The sequence below is a fragment of the Folsomia candida genome, unplaced genomic scaffold, assembly GCF_002217175.1.
Source record: "Folsomia candida strain VU population unplaced genomic scaffold, ASM221717v1 Fcan01_Sc045, whole genome shotgun sequence".
Classification (NCBI taxonomy): Eukaryota; Metazoa; Arthropoda; class Collembola; order Entomobryomorpha; family Isotomidae; genus Folsomia; species Folsomia candida.
Window position 1 is genome coordinate 125,038 of NW_019091237.1, and position 24,996 is coordinate 150,033.

General features: G+C 36.6%; 2 protein-coding genes and 2 long non-coding RNA genes across 4 annotated transcripts; 2 read left to right on the top strand and 2 right to left on the bottom strand.

Moving 5' to 3' along the window:
• Window positions 1-2,158: 2,158 nt before the first annotated feature.
• On the bottom strand, window positions 2,159-4,216 carry LOC110861772 (DNA replication complex GINS protein SLD5). Its single transcript, XM_022110899.2, has 4 exons — window positions 3,949-4,216; window positions 3,714-3,860; window positions 2,895-3,214; window positions 2,159-2,530 (listed from the first exon to the last, which is right to left on the bottom strand). The coding sequence occupies exons 1-4, from the start codon at window positions 4,066-4,068 to the stop codon at window positions 2,434-2,436; spliced, it is 684 nt and encodes a 227-aa protein (XP_021966591.1). The 5' UTR covers window positions 4,069-4,216; the 3' UTR covers window positions 2,159-2,433.
• Window positions 4,217-4,330: 114 nt separating this feature from the next.
• On the top strand, window positions 4,331-7,814 carry LOC110861773 (dnaJ homolog subfamily B member 9). The gene is made up of 5 exons (XM_035844987.1): window positions 4,331-4,614; window positions 4,703-4,740; window positions 5,007-5,272; window positions 5,693-5,976; window positions 6,441-7,814. Exons 3-5 carry the CDS (start codon window positions 5,041-5,043, stop codon window positions 6,681-6,683), a joined length of 759 nt encoding a protein of 252 aa, XP_035700880.1. The 5' UTR covers window positions 4,331-4,614; window positions 4,703-4,740; window positions 5,007-5,040; the 3' UTR covers window positions 6,684-7,814.
• LOC118433250 lies at window positions 7,525-9,884 on the bottom strand. Its single transcript, XR_004833276.1, has 2 exons — window positions 9,634-9,884; window positions 7,525-9,165 (listed from the first exon to the last, which is right to left on the bottom strand). It is a non-coding gene; the product is annotated as an uncharacterized LOC118433250 (long non-coding RNA).
• Window positions 9,885-11,966: 2,082 nt separating this feature from the next.
• Window positions 11,967-15,102, top strand: LOC118433249. The gene is made up of 2 exons (XR_004833275.1): window positions 11,967-12,319; window positions 13,006-15,102. It is a non-coding gene; the product is annotated as an uncharacterized LOC118433249 (long non-coding RNA).
• Window positions 15,103-24,996: the final 9,894 nt, after the last annotated feature.

A 24,996-nucleotide genomic window follows, 5' to 3' on the forward strand; every position in this document is an offset into this window, starting at 1 on the left:
GCCGGACTAGAAGATGAAGGGGTGACAAAAATCGTCACCTTTTTTTGGTAATAAACTTTCACACTAATTATATTAACGGAATGACTGCGCAGATTATTAAAGGAATGTTCTTATTTTTCTGAAAATATATATATGTTTCCCATTTTTACACTCTCATCAACACCCAACCAACCAAACCGTTAACTTAACTTTCTCTGTTCGGAAATACGCAATTATTTTTTTAACAAAATTTTGTCCATTCTTTAACTTAACATCTTCTCCTCCTTCTCCGCGCCCGTGTTATCAACATATCGTCGCAATCCTGGCTTGGATTATTGTTCGGAACGCGAGTCACCCACAAAATAATTAACTAATTAGTTGGTTAGTTAGTTAATGAGTTTTCTGGAGAATTGGTTGGTGGTAGTTGTTGTTGTTGGTGGTGGTGGTGGACGAGAGGAGGAGGACAGACGATGGTATGGTGGCTTTCTTTCTTTCATTCGGGGGGATGGCTGGTTGGTTTGGTTGGAAGAAGATATAATTGTTACTTTGACAGGATTTTCTCTCTCTTCCGAGCTATTCTTCGCCTTCTTCGCCCATGTTGTGGAGCTGGTGGCGGTGGTGGTGGTCCGTCGTCGTCGTATTCGCCAAGTAAGTGGTGACTGACTACGTACGAGAAACAAGTGTGCGCAGGCAGGCAACACTCCGATCCGAGGATCGGAAAGGGTAGCCGAAAATGCCCGGGTGGGGGGCACCCATTACTTTTTTTGGGGATAAGGGAAGAATTTATCAGTTTTTTTCTTCTTTTAGTTTGATAAATTTGCTGAAATTTTGAATTTTTTCTTTAGAAACGTGCAGTATTGTTGGTCAAAGCAACCCCAAAAACTGACTTAAGGCGAAAGCAACCACCTTCCCTCTTCTCTAATTTCTGGAGCCAGCAATAAGGCAACCCGGGTAATGGTAACGAGTACCCGGGTAGGAGGGGGCTGTGCGGGAAGGATTCGGGATTTTTTAGACCCTCCCCCCTTCCCCCCTCCTTTAACATGTGTCACATAAGCACGATATGATAGACCCCCCCGTCCCCCCTCTCGTAATAATTTACATACTTTATGAACGGCGCCTAGAAGAGAGCTGTGGACGCTCAGAGAGGATTTCATTATGCAGCTGCCTTTCCGTGGCGTGGATGGATACAAGCACACCTGCCTGGTTCCAGGCAGGCAGGCCAACCACCCTCCGATCCGAAGTGGGTATTATACATACAACAACCCTCCATATTATTAAGCTATAGGGAGAAGAGAAGAGATATGTGTGTGTATAATATGACGACGACAATGAGTTGTTGTTACGTTACGTCATGTCCAAATATTAGGGAGAATGTGTATGTATGCATGCATTTGTATGTACTTCCTCCTCTCCTTCTTCTACTACTACTACCCGTGTATGTGTGTCTCGGAAGACGGGTATTATTTTCCGCCCGGATTTTCCTCCTCCTCCTTGCTGAGCTGAGTGACTGACTTTTTGTTAAATTTTTTGGTGGCTGGTGGAGACAGGAAGTTGGTTTGGTTGTTGCCCTTCAATGAAGTAAGAAAGCCCCTTTTATTAGAGAGGATTTGTGTCCTGGATGGATGGGGAATGATGATCAGTGGCCGTGGAGGAAGTAGTGGGGACATTAACGGGGGGAAGGGCCGGGTTCATATAAGATGGGGACATTCTCCCCCTGTCCCCTCAAGCTTCCGCAGCCACTGAGGATGATGACTAATTTTCTGTGGGGATGAGAGAGCACCTTGTTCCTCTCGGATTTTGAGTGCGTTGACCTTGTCGTCGTCGTTGGCGGCGTGGGGGTGGTGATGGTGGCGCGAGGGTGGATTGGCTTTTAGGGTTGACTGGCGACGAGCAGCAAGGGTGGCTTATTGATCATCGGATCAGATGCGGAGCACATGGCTCCCCTACTTTTTCGAGGAACAACAAAGAACCCATGTGCTCTTGATATTGATTCCATATCCGCTCTCGCAAGACCCTCCACCAACCATACCATGCACATCAGATCAATAATTACACGTACCGGCGACTCCGGCGAGAGTAGTCCTCACCAGATCAATAACTACCCACGAACAAAACCATCCGAATTATCTTGGCCTCATGTGAATGTACATAAAAAAACACATCTTTCTTCCTCCAGAGATAAGTGAGTAGTTTAGGACAGGTTTTTATTAAATCTATGATAAGTGCACGGTTTTCCGTGAAATTTAGAGTTGAACGTTAAGATCACAGGTGTACATATTTAAATAGGTGGTAGAATAATTAAATAAAGTATAAAATACCCAGCCTAAAATTATTATTAGTGTCATTATCATTTCGTCACCCTACGTAATTAGATATGTAATCAGCCTCTAAATATGATTTTGTATACGTATTTATGTAATTAATTAATTAGCGTTTCGTTAATTTCCTGGGTCGTCATACGAGGTGGATGGCTCCACCGGCGAGGAGATGGGCGATGGGTTCGTACCGCATAAAGTGGAGATCTCCTTCTTCCAATTCGATCGTGAGAATTCTGGAAAAAGAAGAAGAAATGTGTAAGTTTTTTGGGGGGATTATTTCAGAGGTCAACAAACAACGCCGATCAATTTTGCGGCGGGGGCGTAAATTTTGGTTATTTTTTCGTTGGCGTCGGATGCGCGGCGTCACAATGTTAAAGGCGTGGGTTCGATGTCTGTCTTTGTCCCGGAAAATGGGGGAAATCCCGTCAAAAAAGGTCCCCCAACAGCAACGGTTCAGTTTTCATTTCCCGGCGTTTGCGCCATAAATCGAACCCACGCTTGAAGGAATAGGAAATCAGATTTGTCGCCCGTGGCGGCGCGACGATCGGCGATGTTGACCTCTGACTTATTTAAATTTTCCTAATTTTTAAAACTTACTCATCGTTAACCTCCACTTGCACCGTTTGGTTTTGCAGGACACGAAAAAAGACGAACGCATCGAACTGTGGGAGCACTCGGAATTTCTTGATTTCAAATTTCTGCAGTACGGGAGGCATTTTAGAGATGAGGGTCGCCTTGAAGTAGTCGGCCGTCCGGGTGACCAAATTTTTTAGGAAGGTGAACTCCTCCTTGAAAAGGATGGACTCTTGGTTTCGTGATCGCTTCATTTCCGCCTCGTACAGAGTGAACGACATGCGCTGGACTTTAAAGAATCGTGTCCTCATGTACGATACCACGACGAACTTTATCCTTTCGAGCTATAGAAATATTAGTTAAGAAGCAGATTTAGTATTTATAACTCTTCAGAATTATTATATAATTGTCACTTAAAATGTAATTAATATAGGATTTGATGGCTCGTCACCAAAATCAACACATTTTTAATCATTTCTCGCCTCTGGGAATTTATTTTAAAATTCTGGACGACAAATTTGCAGTTAGTGAGTTAATTAATGGAATGATGGTGAGGTTTATAACCCAGTATTGATGAGTTCCAATTTTTCTTAACGCTTCTTAAACTTGAGATCTCCTTCTTCAAAAACTGTCAAAATCTGGAATGGATATTTTTTTTAAATTGGGAACGACCTGCTCTACAAATTAGCCGTCCAGAATTTTAAAATAAATTCCCAGAGCGGAGGAATGATTACAAATGATGTTGGCGACGAGTCATGCTAATTTACTGCATTAACTTAACCTTGATTAAGTTAGACCCAAATATTCCAATAAATAAAATACATCTTAATTAACTTATTCTACCTCCAATTTATGAATATCCGTCCGAACATCCCTCTTATCCAGGGTGGTGACATTTCTCTCCATAACTTTGATCTGCCCAAGCATCGCATCCTTCTCCTGTTCCAAGGGGGGCAGCAGTTCCGGCGACATTTTCTCATTCATCCAGCCCTACAAGATAACAATTTTACTCCTTTTAAATACACAATTAACTTAATCATCTCTTCATCAAAGACTACTCGTCCTCATCAAATCTTACGTGTTCCAATCTCTGCAAAACCTCCGCCGACGTGACGACGATGGGTTCATCGTCGTCGTCATCTTCCTCGTTATCGACGGGGCCGCCTTGATCGTCCCCCCCGTTTAACGAGATATCCATCCCCTCCACTTCGTCCGCCACGGTGAAGCTATATATTTTTTCCTTCTCTCAGTTAAATAAATACTAAATTAACTTATTTAATTATTTAACTAATTAATGATAACCTAACCATACAAAAAAAAAATTAAATTGCACGGAAAACAGAGGAGAAGGAGAAGAAGGCGGCCCAAAATTTGAGAATTGCGAGCGGGTCGGCTCCAACCAATCCGCGAAATACTCGTCTACTTCTCGACTAATGGGCTGCAAATTCTGCACATTTGCATTCCAATTTTTGTGCCAATATATAAGGTAACGTCTTGCGAAATTGTGAACCAGTTTAATTGCAAACGCATCACAACAAAGGAAAGGTGCACGAGAGAGAGAAAAAAATTGTCACTGTTACTTAATCATCTGCACGTACGTGTACTTAGCAAGAATCAGTCGTAGCAAGAATTTATAAGTATTATTTTTTTTGGAAAGGTGTTAATTAAAGAAATTATAATTTTTGTGGTGGGTTGGATTATTGGAGAATATAAATTTGCAGTTGGGGAATTACATCAGAAAAGTGTGAGCAAGTTTTTATTTCTATTTGTGATTTTGGTTAGTTTGAATTTTGTAAGGAATGTGAATTAATTGATTAATTGACTAATTTCAGTAATTGGCAGTGTAAAAAGTTCGGGAATCAGTTTAAAGGTATGGACAAGTTTTAATGATTTGTAATTTTGGTTGGTTTGACTTTTGTAATGTAGATACGTAGGTTTTTGATCATTTCTTAGTTTGTAGTTTTAAATTTATGTATGATTTACATATTATGTAATACATAAATCGTGCATAAATTTGAAATCGTCTGCAGTACAGAGGTGAAAAGCCGTACTTATGCTGACGATGCTCATGCGACATATTTATTTAAAACATATCAATCAATTAATTATGTTCATTAAATAATTGGCTAATTTCAGAACTTGGATTTGATTCAACCCCACTGGTCAGAAGATGGAAGTGAAAAATGCCCTTTCCCTCATCAACGGGGTCATGTTCCTCCTCCTCCTCACCGAACTGGTCCTGGCCGAAGTAAAGAAACGCGATTACTACGAAATTCTGGGGGTGAAACGGACCGCAAAGGATCGCGAGATTAAGAAAGCGTTTCGAAAACTGGCAGTGAAATACCATCCCGACAAGAATCAGGAGAAGGGGGCGGAGGAAAAGTTTAAGGAGATGGCGGAAGGTATGTGCATATCTGAGAATGGAGTAGCCCGGTAGACCAGCGTATGCGATCCGATTTTGAGCAAAATAGTGTAAATCGATGATAAATTTAGTTAGTATGAAATTTGTGAAAGACACGATCTCCCAATGGGCACGTTTGGCAGAGAAATTTACATCAGAAGAGGAGAAAACAAGCAGTAAAGCTGATAAATTTTAGACTTTCCAAATTTTTCTGCGTGGTTTCTCCTCTTCGGATGCAAATATCTCTGTTAAACGTGTCCATTGGGAGATTGGGTCTTTCGCAAATTTCATACTAACGAAATTTGTGATCGATTGATACGAATGTGCCCAAAATCGGAGAGCATAAGCTTGGAAACCTCCCTTGTGAGTGATAAATTACTTGTAAAACTCCAGTTTAACATAGGTTTCTTCAATTTTATAGCTTACGAGGTCCTCACTGATGCCGAGAAGAGGAAGAAATACGACCAATTTGGTCATGACACGTTCTCCAGTGGGGGTGGTGGTGGTGGCGGCGGTGGCGGATTCCACTTTAATTTCGACGACTTCTTCAAGGGTTTCGACTTCCCTGGATTTGGTGGCGGTGGTGGCGATGAAGGATTCCACTACTCGTTCGGCGGCGGTGGTCACAGCCAGCAACAGAAACGACAAGAGAATCAGCAACGTGGAGGAGGCGGATTCTTCACGTTTGAAGACTTTTTCAACGATGTAAGATGATAATCCAATCTACTGATTCGTTTGACTTGATTTGCAGCTTAATCATCATCAAAATTGTCAAAATCAATACATTTTTAATCCTTTCTCCTATCTGGGAATTTATTTTAAAATTCTGAACGACAAATTTGTAGTGAGTGAGTTAGTTGATTGATGGAATTGCAGTGTGCTTTGTAAGCCAGTTTCGATAAGTTCCAATTGAGCTTGAGATCCCCTCCTTCAAAAAGTGTCAAAATCTGGGGTGTACATTTTCAAAAAGTCAGAAATCTTACAATAAATTCCCAGAGCCGAGAAATGATTAAAAATTAGCTGATGATGACGATTTTGGCAATGAGTCATCGAGTAAAATGCTAAAATTGCCATTCAAATATTTATTTGTTAATTAATTTAACCACCCTTTCTTTGAACATTTAAATTAAAAATCAGAAAGTATAATGTCTACTCGCTATTATTTTTAGGAGGACGAAGGTTTCGGTGGCTTTGACGCGCACTCCTTCGGTGGTGGCGACTCCTTTTTTGGCACCCATTTCGGCGGAGGAGGAGGTCATCACCACGATGGTCATGATCACGGTCATCATCACCAACAACAACAAGCCTTCGCACGCTTCGGTGGTCATCCCAACGCCAACTCGGGCAACAAGTGTCGCACCGTGACGCAAAAAGTGGGCAACATGATTACCACGTATACCCAGTGTTCCTAATTAATTAGTTGCATAACTGGTCACTCAACAAATAACTAACGTCAACGTCAACTATCTCATCTCAACGACACCGCTATAATATTAATCGTCCCTATAAATACATTTACATATCTAAATAAATAATGTCCGCGTGTAAGTAAAAACTAACAGAAGAATTATATATATTTTATGAAATCTTGATGTAATTTCTACTCTGTAGTAAGCTTAATTAGTCCAGTAAGCAAGTAAATAGTCGATGATTTATATAAAAATTGAATTATGATTTATATTTTCAACTTTGTTAATCACGTAGTTAAAACTAAATGTGTAATTATGATTAATTAATCTCCTATTCCCGCAAGTTACTTTAAGTCGAAATTTAACTAACTAGAAACGACAAAACCAAAGGACGACGATGATATCCCAGTATTTCCCTGAAATCCACACCCAACAAAGAAACAGACTGATCCTAATTAACTAACGAATACCTTAAAAACTAGACACGACCGTTCCTATGTATTAACTATTAGAAAGTTAAGGTGCGTTTACATACACTTCATTCGTTGGTAACTTGCGCCATAGTTAAAGTATAACATTGGCGCAAGTTTCTTGTAAACATACCTTTATGATTTTCATCCCCTCTCTCTCTCTACACATGTGTCCCGTTACATCACACTTTTGTTATTGTTATTACGTAAAATTTAGTAATAATTAGAATCATATATTTAATTATCGCTTATCACATCCGTATTATTTTTGTTAAATAGACAAGCAACGTATAAGCCAGCGTTGGTCGGGTATTGAAAATTATGCAATGAGATGTGCAGACAGAGCCGGATTCTGTCTCTGCAATTGTTCTGTGATAATGTTCGTTTATTACAAAATATGTCGCCATAATTCACAATACGATACAATGGTAAACATAAATCTGTATGAAATTCATGCTACGAACAACCTCTGAATTTATCGTCACGAACTGAACCAAAGTTTATAATTATAAATATTTAACGATTCGATATTCTAGTCTGAAAATGGATTATGTTAAGTTGTATTAGAGTATTGTGATTAGTGGAGTCAAGTGATATTATTTTCTGCGTCCGGTAATGTATTCGGTAATAAATTCTACTTTGAAAGTGAGACGTTTAATAAGAATGCAAATTTCTGAGTTGATTATTCTTTCTCATCTATTTTTATACAGCATTAATTAAGGAATGAATTTCCAGGTGAAATGAGGCTTCTAGGCAAAAATAAATTGCCAGAGTCGTGAAAAGATTTAAAATTGCTGATGCGTCATCGAGTCCTACATTAATTACGTGTTTCTTTTCTTGTTCAGCGATTGTCGAGTTCATGGCATGCTCGCAGTAAATTGGACCATGAACCATGGTCCATGGTTCATCGATGGGCCAATTTTTTTGTGGTCCATGGACCGTTTTGGTTACGTCAACGTTACGTTCATTGCGAGGTATGGTTTATGATGCCGTCCGAGGCAAGCTGTTGGGGCGTTCGAGATTTAAGGGGACACCGTTCTGCTTCGAACGGGCACCCGTCAACGTATTCCGAGTTGTGTCGGACGGATGCAAGAATAAGTACAGATCTTGAATTCTTGTTCAAACAATTGGACGCTACTAAGATTAAAGGGGTTAAACAAGGCGACAGACTCTTCAATGTCAGCCGTTAACCTCATGATAAAAATTGACTTATTTTGAACATACATTAATTAAATTATGCTTTTAATTGATTATTATTTCAAGTGAGGGCTATTTGTGTGCTGGGTTAAGGTATTTTGAGCCTGTGAAAATATAGAGATTAATATTCAAGCTTATTTAACTAAATAACTAAGTAATTAACTGTGTATGTACTTACTTAACATTCATTGCCGTCTTTTTCATGTCGGCGTTAAATTCCCAGTGAAAGCGAAATTACGAAATCACTTTTTGACTTTAAGATAAAAAATGGGTCACTCAGCGTGGGAATGACGCATAGACATGTATATGTAGATACATACTGACGTATCAATGACGTATCAACTATGGATGCTTATCATGCCGCCTAACATCGTATCAATTATCGGTATCCTTATCATGCCATCTAATCAATTATAGTTATTCATTAACTTTAATTATAATTATTAATTATAGTTATTCATTTATTAATTATAGTTATAGTCAATCTTGACATTTTAAAGATGGATAAATGAGCCCTGGTTGAAGAAGAAGTTGACCCCGTCGCTGGACTGGACTGGACGTGGACGCAGTATTGTTGACGATGCATTATCTCAAAGTTGCTTATGTAAATATGTTCTTACTTGGTTTCGACTCTCAGTGGCCGCGGAAGGGTGGCGACAATGTCCCCACGGTTGTTCGATGTCCGCATCATCTCCCCATCTTATATAGAATCCGTCTCTCCTCTACCCTAATATGTTAATGTCCCCACATGTCCCCACAGCTTCCGCGGCCACTGGTTGTAGATACTGGAACAGGTGCCAAGAAAGATCTCCTCGATCCTGTCCGCACAAGGAGAAGAATATTAACGAAAATATGGACAAACTAGAAAAAATGTGAAATCATCAGCCACTCATTTTGCCCATTTTTTATATAAATTCTTTCATAATCTATGAAATATTTCAATTTTTAAAACATTTATATTTTTGGAAAGCTTTAAATATCGAAAAAATCATGAATACTTTCATAAATAAATATAAATCACAAATAAATCATAAAGGCTGAAACTTGTCATCAAATTAAAAATCTGAAAATAACTAAATATCCATTCTCTCTTAATTCCATGCTCCACAAAAAAGTCGATAAGTTCACAAAGTCCTCTTATAACTTGCAAAATACTAATCTCTCCCCATTAAAGTTTTACGACTTTCTCACTACCTAAATACGAGATTACCAATCTCCTCGGCAGAAAAACAAGGATGGGAAAAATGAGACGAAATCTGGTTTCATCTGCAAAACAAGAGTCTCACTTGTTTGTTGTTGTGGTTACTCCAACTTGACTGAATTCTCGCATGGCATTTCATTTCTTGGAAAAGAGGGTGAGGGTACCCACTTTTGGACGTCATTTCTCCGTCACATCCTCACTCACTACATATTTACACCAAATCTGGGAAAAATGAGATTTCCAACTACTTCACTTCGCAAAACATCTTGGCATCTTTGCGATTTTTTTTGCGAAATAGGACCTATATTTCGCAAAAAAATAAAGCAATCCGCAGCTTTGCATGTTTGTGAATCAGTGTCGCGAATATTTAGTAACAAAATAAAGCAATCTAATTAGTCCTGTCGCACCGTAATTCTTGGCAAGTTGCGAAGATACGTTACAAAGCGACGTTTACGACGGAGTTAACGTGAATACCGACATTAGAGAGTTAGAGATTCCTTGTACTCTGACTGTAGACTGTACTGTGGACTCTAGATGATGACGTCATCAGCTTTTTGTACTAATTCTACAGTCTACAGTAGACAAATTGAAACACGGGCTCAGTTTGTACTACTGTGGAAAATCAAGCGTTGGCAAGTAGGATATCTCTTGAACGCCTCAATATAATCTAACGCCGTTTTCGCTATTTCGCTACTAATTTTTGACCCTAGGTCGATTTCGAAAATGGGCTCCCTGAGGTCAAGGTCAAGGTCACCTTGGCTTGAAGTAAACGCAATGTTCTACCTTAATTTTCATATGCGGTGTCATTTTAAAGGAAATTTCACCGAGAATTCATTGTCGTCAATACTTTTGACCTCCGACCAACCCATGACCGAGAGGACGAGGTCAAAGGTCAAAATTTAAGTGTCGAATGTTTTAGACTTCGGCTTGGGCGAGAATTTCAGAAATCGATACAGTTTTAACATACGAAGACCCCGTGACCACGTCAAAGGTCAAAAATGTTGAATTTTTATTTGGACCGTTGCAGTCGTGTTTAGTTTGAGGCGGGGAGTTCATAAATCACTATCATTTCGGCTTACATCAGCCTGGTGACTGTTGTAAACGAGGTCAAAGGTCAAAAATGTCGAATTTGTAGTTTTGAACATTTTATACACACTTTGTGGGAGGGGGTTCATTTCGTATATCATGAGTTGATTTGTCTCAATTTTTGACGCATCTATTTCGCGGAGTTTTACAATACAATTTTTCAGAGTACAATATAATGGAAATTCTCTAGGTCTTTTGAATTTTGTACTAATTTTTGTATTGTACTGTAGTCACAGTACAGTACAAGTAAAAATACAAAAAATCTCTAAGTCTCTATTGTCTGCATTTAATTGTAATTAATTAATTACTAATTATATTTAGGAATCCAACGTGCCTGAATACTACCCCTCGCCAAACGTCCGCCGCCCCCTGAATCAATTGACGGAGGAGGAACAGATAAAAATTGCCAAGAGAATGGGACTCATACAACACTTGCCTTCCGGCGTTTTTGATGAGTCTGCCAAACCCCGAGAGTGAGATTAGAGTCTAAATTTGATCTTTTTCTGGTTTGAGTTCATTTTCGAAATTTAATTCCAGATGCGTCATCTGTATGATTGACTTTGTTCCTGGGGACCGAGTCCGGTACATGCCTTGCATGCATGTCTATCATGTCAAATGCATTGACGATTGGCTGATGCGAAGTTTTACGTGTCCATCTTGGTACGCAAGAGAGCAATATTTTTAAATATATGATGCACATTTTTGTAACCCAGTAGTAAAATTTACAAGCGTAATTTCTTCAAGTTTGATAAGATTACGGAGGAAATTTAACATAGAACTCATTACCAAAATTGTTAAAATTTCAATCGTTTCACCACATTTTTTTATCATTTTTCACCTCTAGGAATTTATTTTAAAAGTCTTAACGACAAATTTGTAGTCAGTGAGTTGATTAATGGAATGGCGCTGAGTTTTTGAGCCAGTTTTGATTAGTTTCAGTTTTTCATAAGGCTTCTTAAACTTAAAATCTCCTTCAAAAAGTGTCAAAATCTGGACTAAATATATTTTTTTAATTGGGAACCACCCGCTCTATAAATTTTTAGTCCACAATTTTAAAATAAAATTCCAAGGCGGAGAAATGATTAAAGCTGTGCTGATTTTACGATTAACGATTAACGCTGATTAAAGATTTTGGTGATGAATTATCGAGTCCTACGGTAGAAATGTACTCTAAACCTGTCGACGTCTCTATATTTGTGTTAACTTTACTGGGTTACAAACATTCTCCTTAATTACCACCTTATCTTATTTCATCTTATCCCATTCTTTCTTCCAGCATGGAGCCCGTCGACGTAGCCCTGTTTCTCACGTATGAAACGAGCGGTCATCGTTAGCAGAGGAGGGGAGAATAAATGACTACAAACGAAAAGCAACGCAGTTACGTCTAATTAATTTCAAACCGAACCCATCCTCGCATGGAGAACTGTCTCACAAGAAAGAAAGCACAAAATTATTCTTCCCTTCTTTTTACCTACCGGAATTTTAGCCAAGAACAAGAACAAAAATCGAAAATTGTTTACTTATTCTCCTCCTGATCGTCCCCAACCAGCCAAAAAACAACCGAAACCTATATAGCATACGTAAATAAGGGGCACACCAGTCTTCTACCTACTTCTACTACTACTCTCCTCGCATAATAATATGTAACAATAGTCAAAAAGTGTACTAAATTGTCCTCGAAATGTGTAAGTGAGCTGGAGATATGGATAGAGTTGTACTTATGCTCATGACATGAAAATAAGCCCCATTCTCGTCATGTTTATGATAACCTTGGTCTTTTTGCGGGTATTAATTTGGGACAAACGAGTCAAGTCTTAACTCAATAAGTAAAACAGCGCATCAATTCAGGCAGATCTTTATAACATTGTAAAACCCGTAAATTCCGTAAACTTACAAAATTTTACTCATATTTCGAACAAAATGTAGGTTACAAATTTTTGTAAGCTTGCAAATCAGATTAAGGGCGTCACATTACTTTGAAAATGTACAAAACGAATGGATTTTACGAGTTACCAATAACTGCGTGAATGGGCTCAATATTTAAATGCGATTCATTTTCGTTTTGGACAAATTTTACATACACGACGAAACACCACTGTTTCAGCAATTGTTCTTCAACTTTGCAAATTTGGTGTGACTTAATTTTAATTTTATGTCATCGCTGTACAGGGATCTTATCAAATTAAACAGCACCGTAAATATTTAAACAGAAATATCCGTAAAATGTGCCCAAAATCTTAATGTTTCATTAAGTTCCAATGTTATGAGCATAAGTACAACTCTACTCACATTCCATTTCCATACTTAAACATCTTTAAAATTTAATAACCACCAAACTCTTACCCAATTTACTTACAGTTTTCTATTTCAGCTCTTCTGAAAACGTCTCCCCCCGCACACACCTCGCCTCGAATTGATTTTATTTTACTCCACCACTCAACCAACTCGAAACACACGTCCAGTCCATCTCGAAATTGGTAAAATGAAACTTACTTAACGTACATAGAGATCAAAAAAGAAATGAAATGTAGTACTTGTCATTATTTGAAATGTAAACTCTTATCTTATACATATAATTTGCATAATCATTACTAAATTGTAACCTTATCCTTACTTACTTATCTTACGTAATAGTACTTGTCAAATTTTTGTTACGAGTAGTAATCAAAAAGAAATAGTGAGAAAAAAACTACATAAAGTAAGATGAAAAAAAACCACTCGCCAATCTTATCGGGCTCGATCCTCCCCGATAATTATGATTAAACTTATAATTATGCATATTTAATTATAACTACGACTCCATTTTATTAAGGAATACGTTTTTCTTACCGTGATCTGATGAAACAAACTAGTTATTGAAATGTGTGATGTTTTTTTAGGATAAGGTTAACTTGATAAGGACGTATCATTAATTTTAAATAATTGCTTATACAATTCTTCTTAAGCTGGGTTTATATTTACTTCACTTCTTATATAGTAACTTGCGCCAATGTTGTTGTACTTTAACTATGGCGCAAGTTACCAAGTATAAGCGCAGGTGAGAATTGTGGTTATTTTTTTAAATTAGTTACTTACGCAGTAATTTTTCTTGGAGGGTATGCTTATTTACCTTATTTAATTAATAGACTTATCTAATTAAGTAATAATTTTACCTTGTATGTCTTATCATCTGAAGGTAAAAAATTGTTATCAAGTAGTGTACCCAGTTTATCGAGTAGGTGACGATTCGTTATCCATCGTGGTAATAATAATTGTTGAATTGATACGTGGTTACTTCCACCCGAAACACTGATTCTGACCTAGGAAATCGTTACCTACTTGGTTACATACACTGCTCGGTAACAATTTTATTACCACGTTGTATTTCTATCCTTACTTACTTACATATTATGTAACTTTTACTTTTACACCACAACTCTACGCAACTGTCTGCCTGCCAAACTCTCAGTCTGGCCAGGACTCGGCGTCGTAGTGTCGTCGTGGTGTTTGGGGAGTAAGACTTGTCGCAGTATTTGTACATTTCCGAACACGAGAGAGAGATCACATTAACTAATGAATAAGTAAGGAAAAATTCGAGTAAAAATAGGAACCATTTTTATACAAAAATTCGCGATAATCGGCTTAAAATTGCATCATTGTTGGCTTATTAGCAATTAAGTAAGTAATTTTTAGCAAGTAATTTACATACAGAAGAGCAAAATTATATAGGATGAAATGCCAACAGAGATTTATGTACATCGTGAAAGTGAAAGTGAAAAGGGTTAAAGTATTGAAAAATTAATGTGCAAAAAATTCGCGAATTTTTCATACGTGCAAAATTTCTAGGACTTTTTGGACAGTTAATTCTGACAAGTGCAGACTTCTTTTTTGTAGAAAAATTTGCCAATTTTTGGCACATCGATGTCCGATACGGTTTACGTAGTTTTTGCTTACAAGTGCAGACTCTTGGAGGTCTATTTTGCAGAAAAATGTGCCAATTTTTGGCACATTAATTATTTTCAATGTGTAGTTTTTTGCTTTCCGTTTCTCCATGAGTGAGCTTTTTGTGTTAAATGTTACTGCTAAAAATTACTAAATAGTTAACTAAATGTACTGACTACATTCCATGTTGCTGTTGTTCTTCTTAGCAAAGTAGTTAATTAATTAATTAATTAGTTAATTAGTTGGCCAACAATATGTAAATTAGAAGATATGTATTCCAACGCGTTGTAAACTTTAGTACTTAACAAGAAAGAGGGAAATTATGTATCTAATTAATTAAGTAATTAATTGAAGAGGAGAAAATATACATACGTACTTTTTATTCCTCCAAAGTCGCATGGAGAGGGGGGAAGGGGGAGGAAAGAAGGAACATGTAATTTAAGTATTGGACTGATTGAAATGTGTGCTTATTAGTAGGCGGAGGAGTAATTAATTGTAATTAATTTAGGGGACGATGACTATGTAAAATGGAGGTCTCGGAGCGTATGCGATCCGATTTTTGGCAAAAAGTAGTGTCAATCTATCGCGAATTTGATTAGTATGAAATTTGCGAAAGACACGATCTCCCAATGGGCACGTTTGGCCCAGATATTTGCATCCGAAGAGGAGAAAACGAGCAATAAAGTCGACAAATTTTACAATTTTCAAATTTACTGCGCATTTTCTCCTCTTGGGATGCAAATATCTCGGCCAAACGTGCCCATTGGGAGATCGTGTCTTTGGCAAATTTCATGCAAATCAAATTTGCAATCGATTGACACCAATTTGCCCAAAATCGGACCGCATACGCTGAGAGATCTTCATTATTTATAGGTATACATTGTTACTTTTACTATAATTATGTCGCCAGAGAACATAAGATGAGAGAAGGAGGGGAAGATTGATAAGTTGTTATCGGAAAACAACGAGAGGAGGGTGATGAGGTGAGCGTAATGATTCTGATTCGTTAAGAAAAAACTAAGATTATTTAATGTAAGTATTTACTCTAAACTGAACCGATATGTCCGACAATGTCTGTATTGATTTTTAAGTCTAATAACGTATGTACGCATGTAATGAGAAGAAGGAGGAGGAGGTAACAACACGAATAAATAAATCGCGGTATTTACTTTTCGCAAGAAAATCTATAAAAAATCCTTGTTCAAATTTTTAATGCGAAATTAATTATTCTTGAACCATGATCATTCAGTGGATGTACTAATTTCGGGTACTAATTTGGCACAAAACATGCTTAATGAATGGGCGTCAATTAGTACTCGTAATAAGGTACTTGTGCAGCTTTGGGTAGACTTTTTTAGCCAAAAAGTGCAATGAATTCATCCTGTTGTTGTTTGTTGTTAGGCCAGAGATGCAGATGCAGTTCGGACTTTGCCTCTTTTTCCTCTGGCAGATTGACAATAACTGCAGTGCATGCACGCCATGGTAGTTTGACCAGATCAGGCAGCCGCATCATGATACCTGATGCATAGTGGGAGTGGACAGTGCTTCGGGTGCAAGTACTTAACCAGAAATAACTGCAAGAAAGTGGTTTCTTGCAGCGAAATATTTTGACCTGGGAGAAATTCAAGGCGTTTAAGAAACGACGCCCAACCGCGGTAAATACGGCATACGGCGCGTGGCTGGATTGCGCATATTTCTTGCAGTTTCCTGCACCTCGCATTTCTTATCTTTGTTCTTTTGCATTGCAAGAAATGTAGCAAACCCGTAAGAAACGAAACACTGGGAGTGGACTTTTACCCCGATAGGAATATTATTTTCTATGTGGTGTTTTGGTATAATAGAAAAAAACGTGCAATTTTCATCAAAGATTCACCAGATCAGAGTCTTTTTAATAGAGTAGAAAATCATGCAATTCTAAAAAATTTAAAGATTCATCCCGATTAACAGCTTTTTTAATTTTGTTGTTGTTTTACTCCTTGCCAAATTTCGTGAGGGTATTAAATTCATTAAATCCCTCAAAATCTTGATTAAATCTTGAAAAAAGTGTGTTGACGTCATTCTAATACTTGATTAATTCTCCTCTCCATATCTACTTTGACTAATGTCATTGTTGTCTTTACATACACACGTGAGGAGATAACGCTTGACAAAACCTGCTACATAAACTGGTACTATGTCAATCTTGACATTTTAAAGATGGATAAATAAATGAGCCCTGGTTGAAGAAGAAGTTGACCCCGTCCGCTGGACTGGACGTGGACGTGGACGCAGTATTGTTGACGATGCATTATCTCAAAGTTGCTTATGTAAAGATGTTCTTACTTGGTTCGACTCTCAGTGGCCGCGGAAGGGTGGGTGGGGACAGAGGGACAATGTCCCCTCGGTTGTTCGATATCCGCATCATCTCCCCAGGTTACACTCAAAATAAGGTAGTAATGAATCATTACCTTGCGGAATGACTAGGTGTCTCTACCACGTTGGTTACGATTTGTCGTAGAAATGGTAATAATAATTTCCGGGAAATTCAAATTCATTACCAAATATTAAGGAAGTGAATACCATAATGTAATAAATTTGAATTTCCCTGAAGTTATTATTACCATTTGTACGACAAATCCTAACCGACGTGGTAGAGACACATAGTCATTCCGCATGGTAATGATTCATTACTACCTTATTTTGAGTGTATATAAAGCCGGCCCTTCTCCCTTATTCTGCAATGTTAACGCCCCCAATGTCCCACCACACAGCTTCCGCGGTCACTGGTTTACTGGAACAGGTGGCAAGAAAGATCTCCTCGATCCTGTCCGCACAAGGAGAAGAATATTAACGAAAATATGGACAAACTAGAAAAATGTGAAATCATCAGCCACACGCCACGTGCTTTTTAAGTAATCGCTCCTCGTCTGGCATGTTCACATTTTTCATATCTGTAAAATTATTGCCCTTGCAAATTTACTTACGTATCCTTCGACTTGAACATGGTGTACAAATTATGGAAAAAAATGTATTTGATCTGCATACGAGAGCGAGTGATTAAGCTTAATCAAGGAATTTGTAAATAAAACATTACATAACTTTGGTTTAATCGAAATGAAATGAAATATGTGTGTATGTAAATAAATCACATATTTATTGGCATGATGTCATCATCTCATCTCTGTTTTGACGATTAGTAATTCGACAAAATCTTATCGTACTTACGACAGACCAGATTTCAGACGACGGACATTTACTACATATTTATGAAGAATGTGTGAAATATTTATTTCAAAAAAAGATAAAATCTTTACGAAAATATTTAATAGAATACAACAAAACGATATTTATTTTAATGGTTGAAATAAATAGCTATTTTTTAAAAGTTGGAAATATCGAAAATAACAATTCTCAGAATTTCATAAGTGTTTAATATTTTAAAAAAATGGAAAAAATATGAATTTCACCCATTTTTTATACAAATTATTTTGTAATCCATGAAATATTTCAATTTTTAAAACATTTATATTTTTGAAAAGCTCGAAATATCGAAAAAATCTTAAACAATATCATAAATAAATATAAAAGTTGAAACTTGTCATCAAATTAAAAATCTGAAAATAACTAAATATCCATCCTCTCTTAGTTCCATACTCCACAAAAAAGTCGAAGTTCACAAAGTCCTCCAAAATACTAATCTCTCCCCATTAAAGTTTTACGACTTTCTCACTACCTAAATACGAGATTACCAATAATCTCCTCACTCACTCACCAGCAGCCGAAAAACAAGGAGGGGAAAAATGAGACGAAATCTGGTTTCATCTGCAAAACAAGAGTCTCACTTGTTTGTTTGTTGTGGTTCAACTCCAACTTCACTGAATTCTCGCATTGCATTTCATTTCTTGGAAAAGAGTGGTACCCACTTTTGGACGTCATTTCTCCGTCACATCCTCCTCACTTGTACACGAATCGAATCTGGGAAAAATGAGATTTCCAGCTACTTCACTGCAGCCGAGCCTGCACATTACGCATATTGAGACACGAGTCGAGTTATGGGCAGCATTTTTCCCATGCAAAATACAACATTGGCCTGGTGGACGCATTTACTTTTCAATGTGGGGCAAATTGACACAAAGCATGCTCTGGCTGGATGAAAAATAGGTATACCATTCGAAATAGGTAAACCTACAAACCTTTACAAAATTTTGGTCATATTTCAGAGGAAAATTAGCTAATTAGCGCACCAATGTTTATAAACTTGTTCAGATCGAGGAGGTCTCTTTATTTTGTAAAATTGCGTAAAATCATTTTCATCTCACGAAGGCCTTGGTAACTTTGTAAAATCGGTAAACTTATAAACTTTTACAACATTTTAGTCATTTTTTGAAGGAAATTTAGCTTCCAAATTTTTGTAAACTTGCTCAAATCAAGGGCATCGTCTCTTTATTTTGTAAAAGTTTACAAAATTATGGTACGCAACGCACACATTTTACAAAGTTACAAATACCTGCGTTAATTGCCTCACTGTATTAAAACAATGGATTTTAACCGAGATAAAAACTTAATTTCTTTTACAAAACATTAAACGTGAAGCGTCCCATACTTAACAAAGATCGCATCGCATCAGATCCAGCTAAAAATTTGCCTTGGTAAAAATACTACTACTTACTTTATCACGCTGTTATTTAACAAAAGATGCTGATCGTTGAGATGAGAGGAGAGTAAACAAGCAACTTTTTTTTTCTTCTCTTCTCGTTCTTATATAAAGACTTTGGTGATGTCGTCCGTCCAATAAATGGTCACTTATTTCAGGAATTTGTACACACCTACCTTTTAAACCAGTCGTGAAAGAAGAAGAAGACGGATTAAATAGCAGCAGAGACACCACCTGATTCTTCTTTATCCTCAAAAAGTATGTGCACGGCTGGAAGACCGGATTACATCATGACCAAAGAGCGGATATGAATTTAGTTTACACTTTTCATTTGATGCCGATCAACGGTCAAACACTTTGTCGGTGTGTCCCCTAACTTGCATGGATCACAAATATTTTTACACATCGCCAGGATTCCGGACGTATAAATATTTCCCCTATTATTTTAAAAACTCAATTAAATCTTTAACATATGTTTTCAAAAATACGTACGTATATAATTTGTCGATGCTACAGATTATTACAAATTTTGTAGTACCCTTTGTACACATTTAGTAAATATTTCGACGTTTTTTTTCTTTAATATTACAGAATACATACAAAAAATACATAGGTATTTCAACCATTCTTCTTAAATGCATATCCGCCCTTTGATACTGAAACACACCAACTCAAAATCTTAACAATGATTTAAAATTGCGTCTTCTTTAAAGAAATTATTGCGTACCCTGTTTTACCTCCATTTTGCTACCTCGTCACTTTTTGGAAATGTATGAAAATTATAATAAATTGATAACCAATAATACTTAATTACTTAATTTGCCCATCATTTTTACCAATTAAAGTTTATGTATGCTTTTAAGTATTTATCGGCATTACTTATTCTTTGATAAGGCCAATGTTACAATAAGTAAATGCCCACATCAGCATGCATTTTCATTGTAATTATACTTATAAGTAATTCTCTCTAATACTTAAACCAAGCCTGACCTCGCAGGACACGAAAAAGTGAAAAGAGAGTCCAAAAGATCGAGGTTTAATCGAATTCCTTTAATTGCTCGGGTTCAATTTGTCATACATTTTTTTGCATGCAACAAACTTTTCACTATCTGAAATGAAATTCTATGTATACGGGGACAAAGTACAGAGGGCGAGGTCGTTCTCTCTCTCTTCCGAATTCATGAAACTTATTCCTTATTAAATCTCTCACAATTTTTGGAATCAATCAAAAATAATTGGGTGACAGCGCAAGCTCCCATTTTTTACGATACGTTTACATATTTTGTTTATTTACAAATAAATAAATAAAATGAAAATGTTTACATTACGGCGATACATTTCATTACGATGCATTACGATTTTTTGTATCATACTAACTTTCAATGGGCTAAAAACTCTCTTTTAAAATAAAAAAAAATGTCAAGGATTGGTCTCTCATGAATCGAAATTTTTGTACCACGCACAAATTAGTTTGGACTCTGGACGCATCAAAATCTCAATCCAGGAATTGTGCAGTTATTATTTAAGGACGAATTTCTTTAATTTCCTTACTTTGAATCGAGTCTGGCTGAAAATGTGGTGGGATTTGGGATTATCTGACGACGACGGCGTGATTCTTATTTCTTCTGGACTGGTTTTCTGGTTGAGGACGAACGAATCAAGATATGATATGCACGAAGTTTACGAGTTGTTTGTTCAAATGGTGGATCTCTTATAGGGAAAAAGTTTACGTGTTGTTTGTGATGCATTATTTTATCATCTCCTCGTATAAAAGAGTCCCTCCGGCCCAGCCAGCTCTTCAGTCTGTAAAGTTTCATTAAACCAATCCACACTTAAAAAAGCTGTCTGAATTAAGCCTGTATTTTTTTCGTCAATTTATTCTACAAGATTATTGTCTGTCGAGAATTTTTGCCATTTTTCAAGTAGACCGAAGTTAAGTAGAAGAAGAAGCGAAATTTCTGGACATTTCCTGGAAATTTTACAAGTCGATTTTCGTACCTTATTAGCGGAGTAGAAGTCGAGGAAGGCGGAGTATTTTTCCATTTTGGGTCTGTAACAGATAAATGTGTCCATGAACAGCGTGTTCATTCGAGATCAGGAAACTATCAGGCTTCAAAATAAACTCAGGTGAGGAGAATTTTTCGAATTTTATGAATTTTTTAAGAAACATAATCTCATCCCTTGAAGTTACAAGAAGTTAATTTATGATGAGCACAATTTCATAAAATGGCATCATACATACCGTAAAATTTACCATTTCTGCTTTGCTCCCATGTTATACGACATTTAAGTATGGCGCAAGTTAATAAAACATAATTCCTTCCTGAATTTAATTTATAATCAGCACAATTTCATAAAATCGCGTCATTCGAACCGTAACTTTAACCATTTCTGTATCAATCTACCTATACCTTGCGCCCATGTTATACGTAATTTAACTATGGCGCAAATCACTAAAAAGAATAGCTTAATTAATTTATCACTCTATAAAATACATAACCATTTAGACAACAATATTTAACTAGGCCAATTGTGCATATTAATTCATTTCTGATGACCATATATCCACCATATAAACGACCAATTGGCAAATTTATTTGAAGGATATTAATCCCAAATATCAAGGTGGGTCGTTATACGTAATTGTTATAATTTCATTATAATAAAAGTGCACCCACATGATTTTATCAGGATGAGGATATACCTTTAATTCACAGGATAATGTTTCTATTGGGTATTTACACTACCAATAACACCATCCTTGAGAAATTGACCAATTAAAAATATTCAAATCATAATTAATTAATTAATCACATTTCCAAATTTTTTAGGGGCACGAATCCCCCCCCAAAAATATTTATGTATTTACATGAATAGTTTTACAAAAAAATGAAATTATTTTTTCATTCCGCATGCATGAAATCTTGCACGAAAACTTTTATATAATTGTGTTTGCATCAAGAATCACTAGGCAGGTTAGGCTAGCAGTTAGTTAACTTCTTTATTTGTCGTCGTGATACGTACATACATCTGCATATGTCGTCAGATAGTGGACCATGCATGCGAGTGATCATGCGGACGCTGCATGATTTCCACTAATTGGACGACGCTTGGTAACTATCTTTCTAAAGGAAAGAAGAGTGGTTAAAGGTGAACTTTGGAAACGAGTTGGGTCACTTTGCACCTCATTTTCTTTTACACAAGCTCAATTTTAAGCATGTATTGTACACACACATACTCTTCGCCTGCACTTTGGCAGCGCAACAATGCAGGAAAAAATTACGTATATGTATGCAAATGGACAATTTTCTGGAGTGGGTCTTCTTATCATGAAAATCTTATTGCAACCTTGCTATTCATGATTTCGTGCCAAATTCTTTGTCCATGCTGTGAAAATTTGCATGGATATTTGGGGGTGCAGTTTATGTATGAAATTGGATGCAAATGAAATTTTGGAATTGTTTTTGTACTGATTTGTTTTGTTTTGTTTTTATTGTTTTGCAGTCTTGACAAGAACCTAAATTCCGTGAAAGGAAGCAGGTTAGGGAATTCCGGAAATAAGTTGGAACTTTGGGTGTTGACGCAGCTACATCACGTCCCCTGAGCCACGCTCTCCAATCGTTGTCATTATAGGTTTCAATTCTGTGAGTCCCTAATTATGATGTGCGTATTAAAGTTGTACGCGTGGGGGTGACAAAATGATGGGAATTTATGACGGGAACTTATTTTCATAGTAAAAATTCTAGGCATTTTTTGCAATTTTCATGCTTAAAATTCGAATATTTATGTTAAAGCCAAAAATTCCTATCAGTTATTTAAATGCCAAAAGTGCTGGGATTTTTGTATCTTCATAGCAGAAAATTCCTAATTATTTAGTTTCAAGGCCAAAAATTCCGAGAATAGAGCTCCATCCGAAGATACCCACTGTCACTGTACAACTCTAATATCAGCGTCCATATTTTTGATATTATTGATTTAAGTCGGTTTTTTATACTTTATTTTATTTTGATCCCCGTTTTTCAGGAAGCATCCGTCTTGTCGGAGATATTTTGACGCTACAACGAAATCCAAGAAACATTTTGGAGAACTTATAAAAAATTCACCACTCTTTTTTTGATAAGAAATGGTTCAAGGTGAGAAAACCAATATGCTCACGGTCAGCTCCTGCGTCGCCAGAACTTCAGACCCTTTCGCCAGGCAAGTCCTCAAGCTTACTTATTCATGACAATCTCGCAAATTTCCCAAATTTTATGAAATTCTCGTAAAAACATTTAATAGAAAAGTATCAGATTCTTCAGTGTTTCGTTTCTTGCTTGGTTTTCTACATTTCTTGCACTTCAAAGCAATCAATCCGAGAAATACGATGTGCAAAAACTACAAAAAAGTGCAAAAAATCTAGCCACGTGCCACATGAAGTATTTAAAGTCGCATCTAGCATTTCAAAATATTTGCTAAAACCCACTTTCTTCCCGTCATTTCTTCCAAATGGTTACTTCCACCCGAAACACTGACATCCGATTTTAATTCACGAATTTACCCAGCAATGCAATTTATGCAAAATAACACGTTATCATTCACTCATTATTTACTAATTATATCCCATTTCTATCCACAGAAAGGCAGGTTTTGAAGCGATGCAACGCGCCGATAAGTCTGCGTCTTCGTCCGGATCTTTTTTCGGATCGATGACTTCGTCCTCGAACTCCTCGATGGACTCGTCCTCGAAGAAGTCGTCGTCGTCTTCACCGGCGTCCGCGTCCACGAAATCCTACGGCGCCTGGGGACCAGTCTTCCAAGACAAGCAGAATTTTGCTTCAATGCACTTCTGCTAAGATGGCTGAGCTATAAAAACATGTTTTTTTTTGCAACCCGGTTAAATGACTCGGATCGTTTTATTAGATATCGATTTACACAAAAAATGAAAAATATTATTATAATTTTAAATTTAAATTTCTGAAAATTGTTTAGTTCTCCAAAATGTTTCTTTGATAATAATTTTTCTCTGATAATTCTGTGCTTCTTTTTTTTGTTGTCTTATTAGATTTCTTAAATTTCCATTTTATTTTTAGCCATAATAATTTCTTTTGTTTTTAAAAATCTGTCCGCTTTACATGCTCGATTTTTTGCGAGGAATTTAAACTACAGAGTTTGCGATTCTATTCTTTTTTTGAAAAAAATGGGATTCTTGTGTTTATGACGATTTTATTTTATTTCCGATTTTACCCAGCACAAGTTTTGGTTTGTTTCAGTGTAGTTTTTGGTTTTAATGGATGAACGGAAAGAAGTAGAAATAAGATCCTTTACTTTTTTTGATCGGAATTGTTTAGCGGATAGGAAATTAATTTGGGATTTAAGTTGTAATTAAAAATTTGAGAATTAATAAATATATGTATGAAATATGAAAAAAATTGGACATTTACTATTCAAATTTTCTATGTAAAACACAATATACACTTTATTTAAATCGCATGATAACACAATTTTGAGCAATTTCATACACAATGCATCAAATGCATGATGTTAATAATTCAAATTTTGAATGTGACTCTCGCTCTTAAATGAAATATTGATTATCGATCACGATGTAATTAATCAGGCAAATTCACGCAGGCCTTGCAAAATTAGTAAATTCCATAAACTTACAAAATTTTACTCGTACATATTTCGAAGCACAATTAAATATCTTACAAATTTTTGCGAACTTACTCCGATCAAGGAGGACGTCTCTTTATTTTGTGAAGTTATTTTACAAATTTTACTGATGTTACAAAGTTACTAATGCCTGCGTGATTTGCCTCGGCATTACAT

Excerpts from the sequence above, each read along its gene's own strand:
- LOC110861772 (XM_022110899.2), bottom strand. The coding sequence starts at position 4,068 with ATGGATATCTCGTTAAACGGGGGGGACGATCAAGGCGGCCCCGTCGAT. Across the intron at positions 3,861-3,948 it reads TTTTGCAGAGATTGGAACAC|GGCTGGATGAATGAGAAAAT; the intron begins GTAAGATTTGAT and ends GTTATCTTGTAG. Across the intron at positions 3,215-3,713 it reads CGGATATTCATAAATTGGAG|CTCGAAAGGATAAAGTTCGT; the intron begins GTAGAATAAGTT and ends ATATTTCTATAG.
- LOC110861773 (XM_035844987.1), top strand. The coding sequence starts at position 5,041 with ATGGAAGTGAAAAATGCCCTTTCCCTCATCAACGGGGTCATGTTCCTC. Across the intron at positions 5,273-5,692 it reads GTTTAAGGAGATGGCGGAAG|CTTACGAGGTCCTCACTGAT; the intron begins GTATGTGCATAT and ends TCAATTTTATAG. Across the intron at positions 5,977-6,440 it reads TTGAAGACTTTTTCAACGAT|GAGGACGAAGGTTTCGGTGG; the intron begins GTAAGATGATAA and ends TATTATTTTTAG.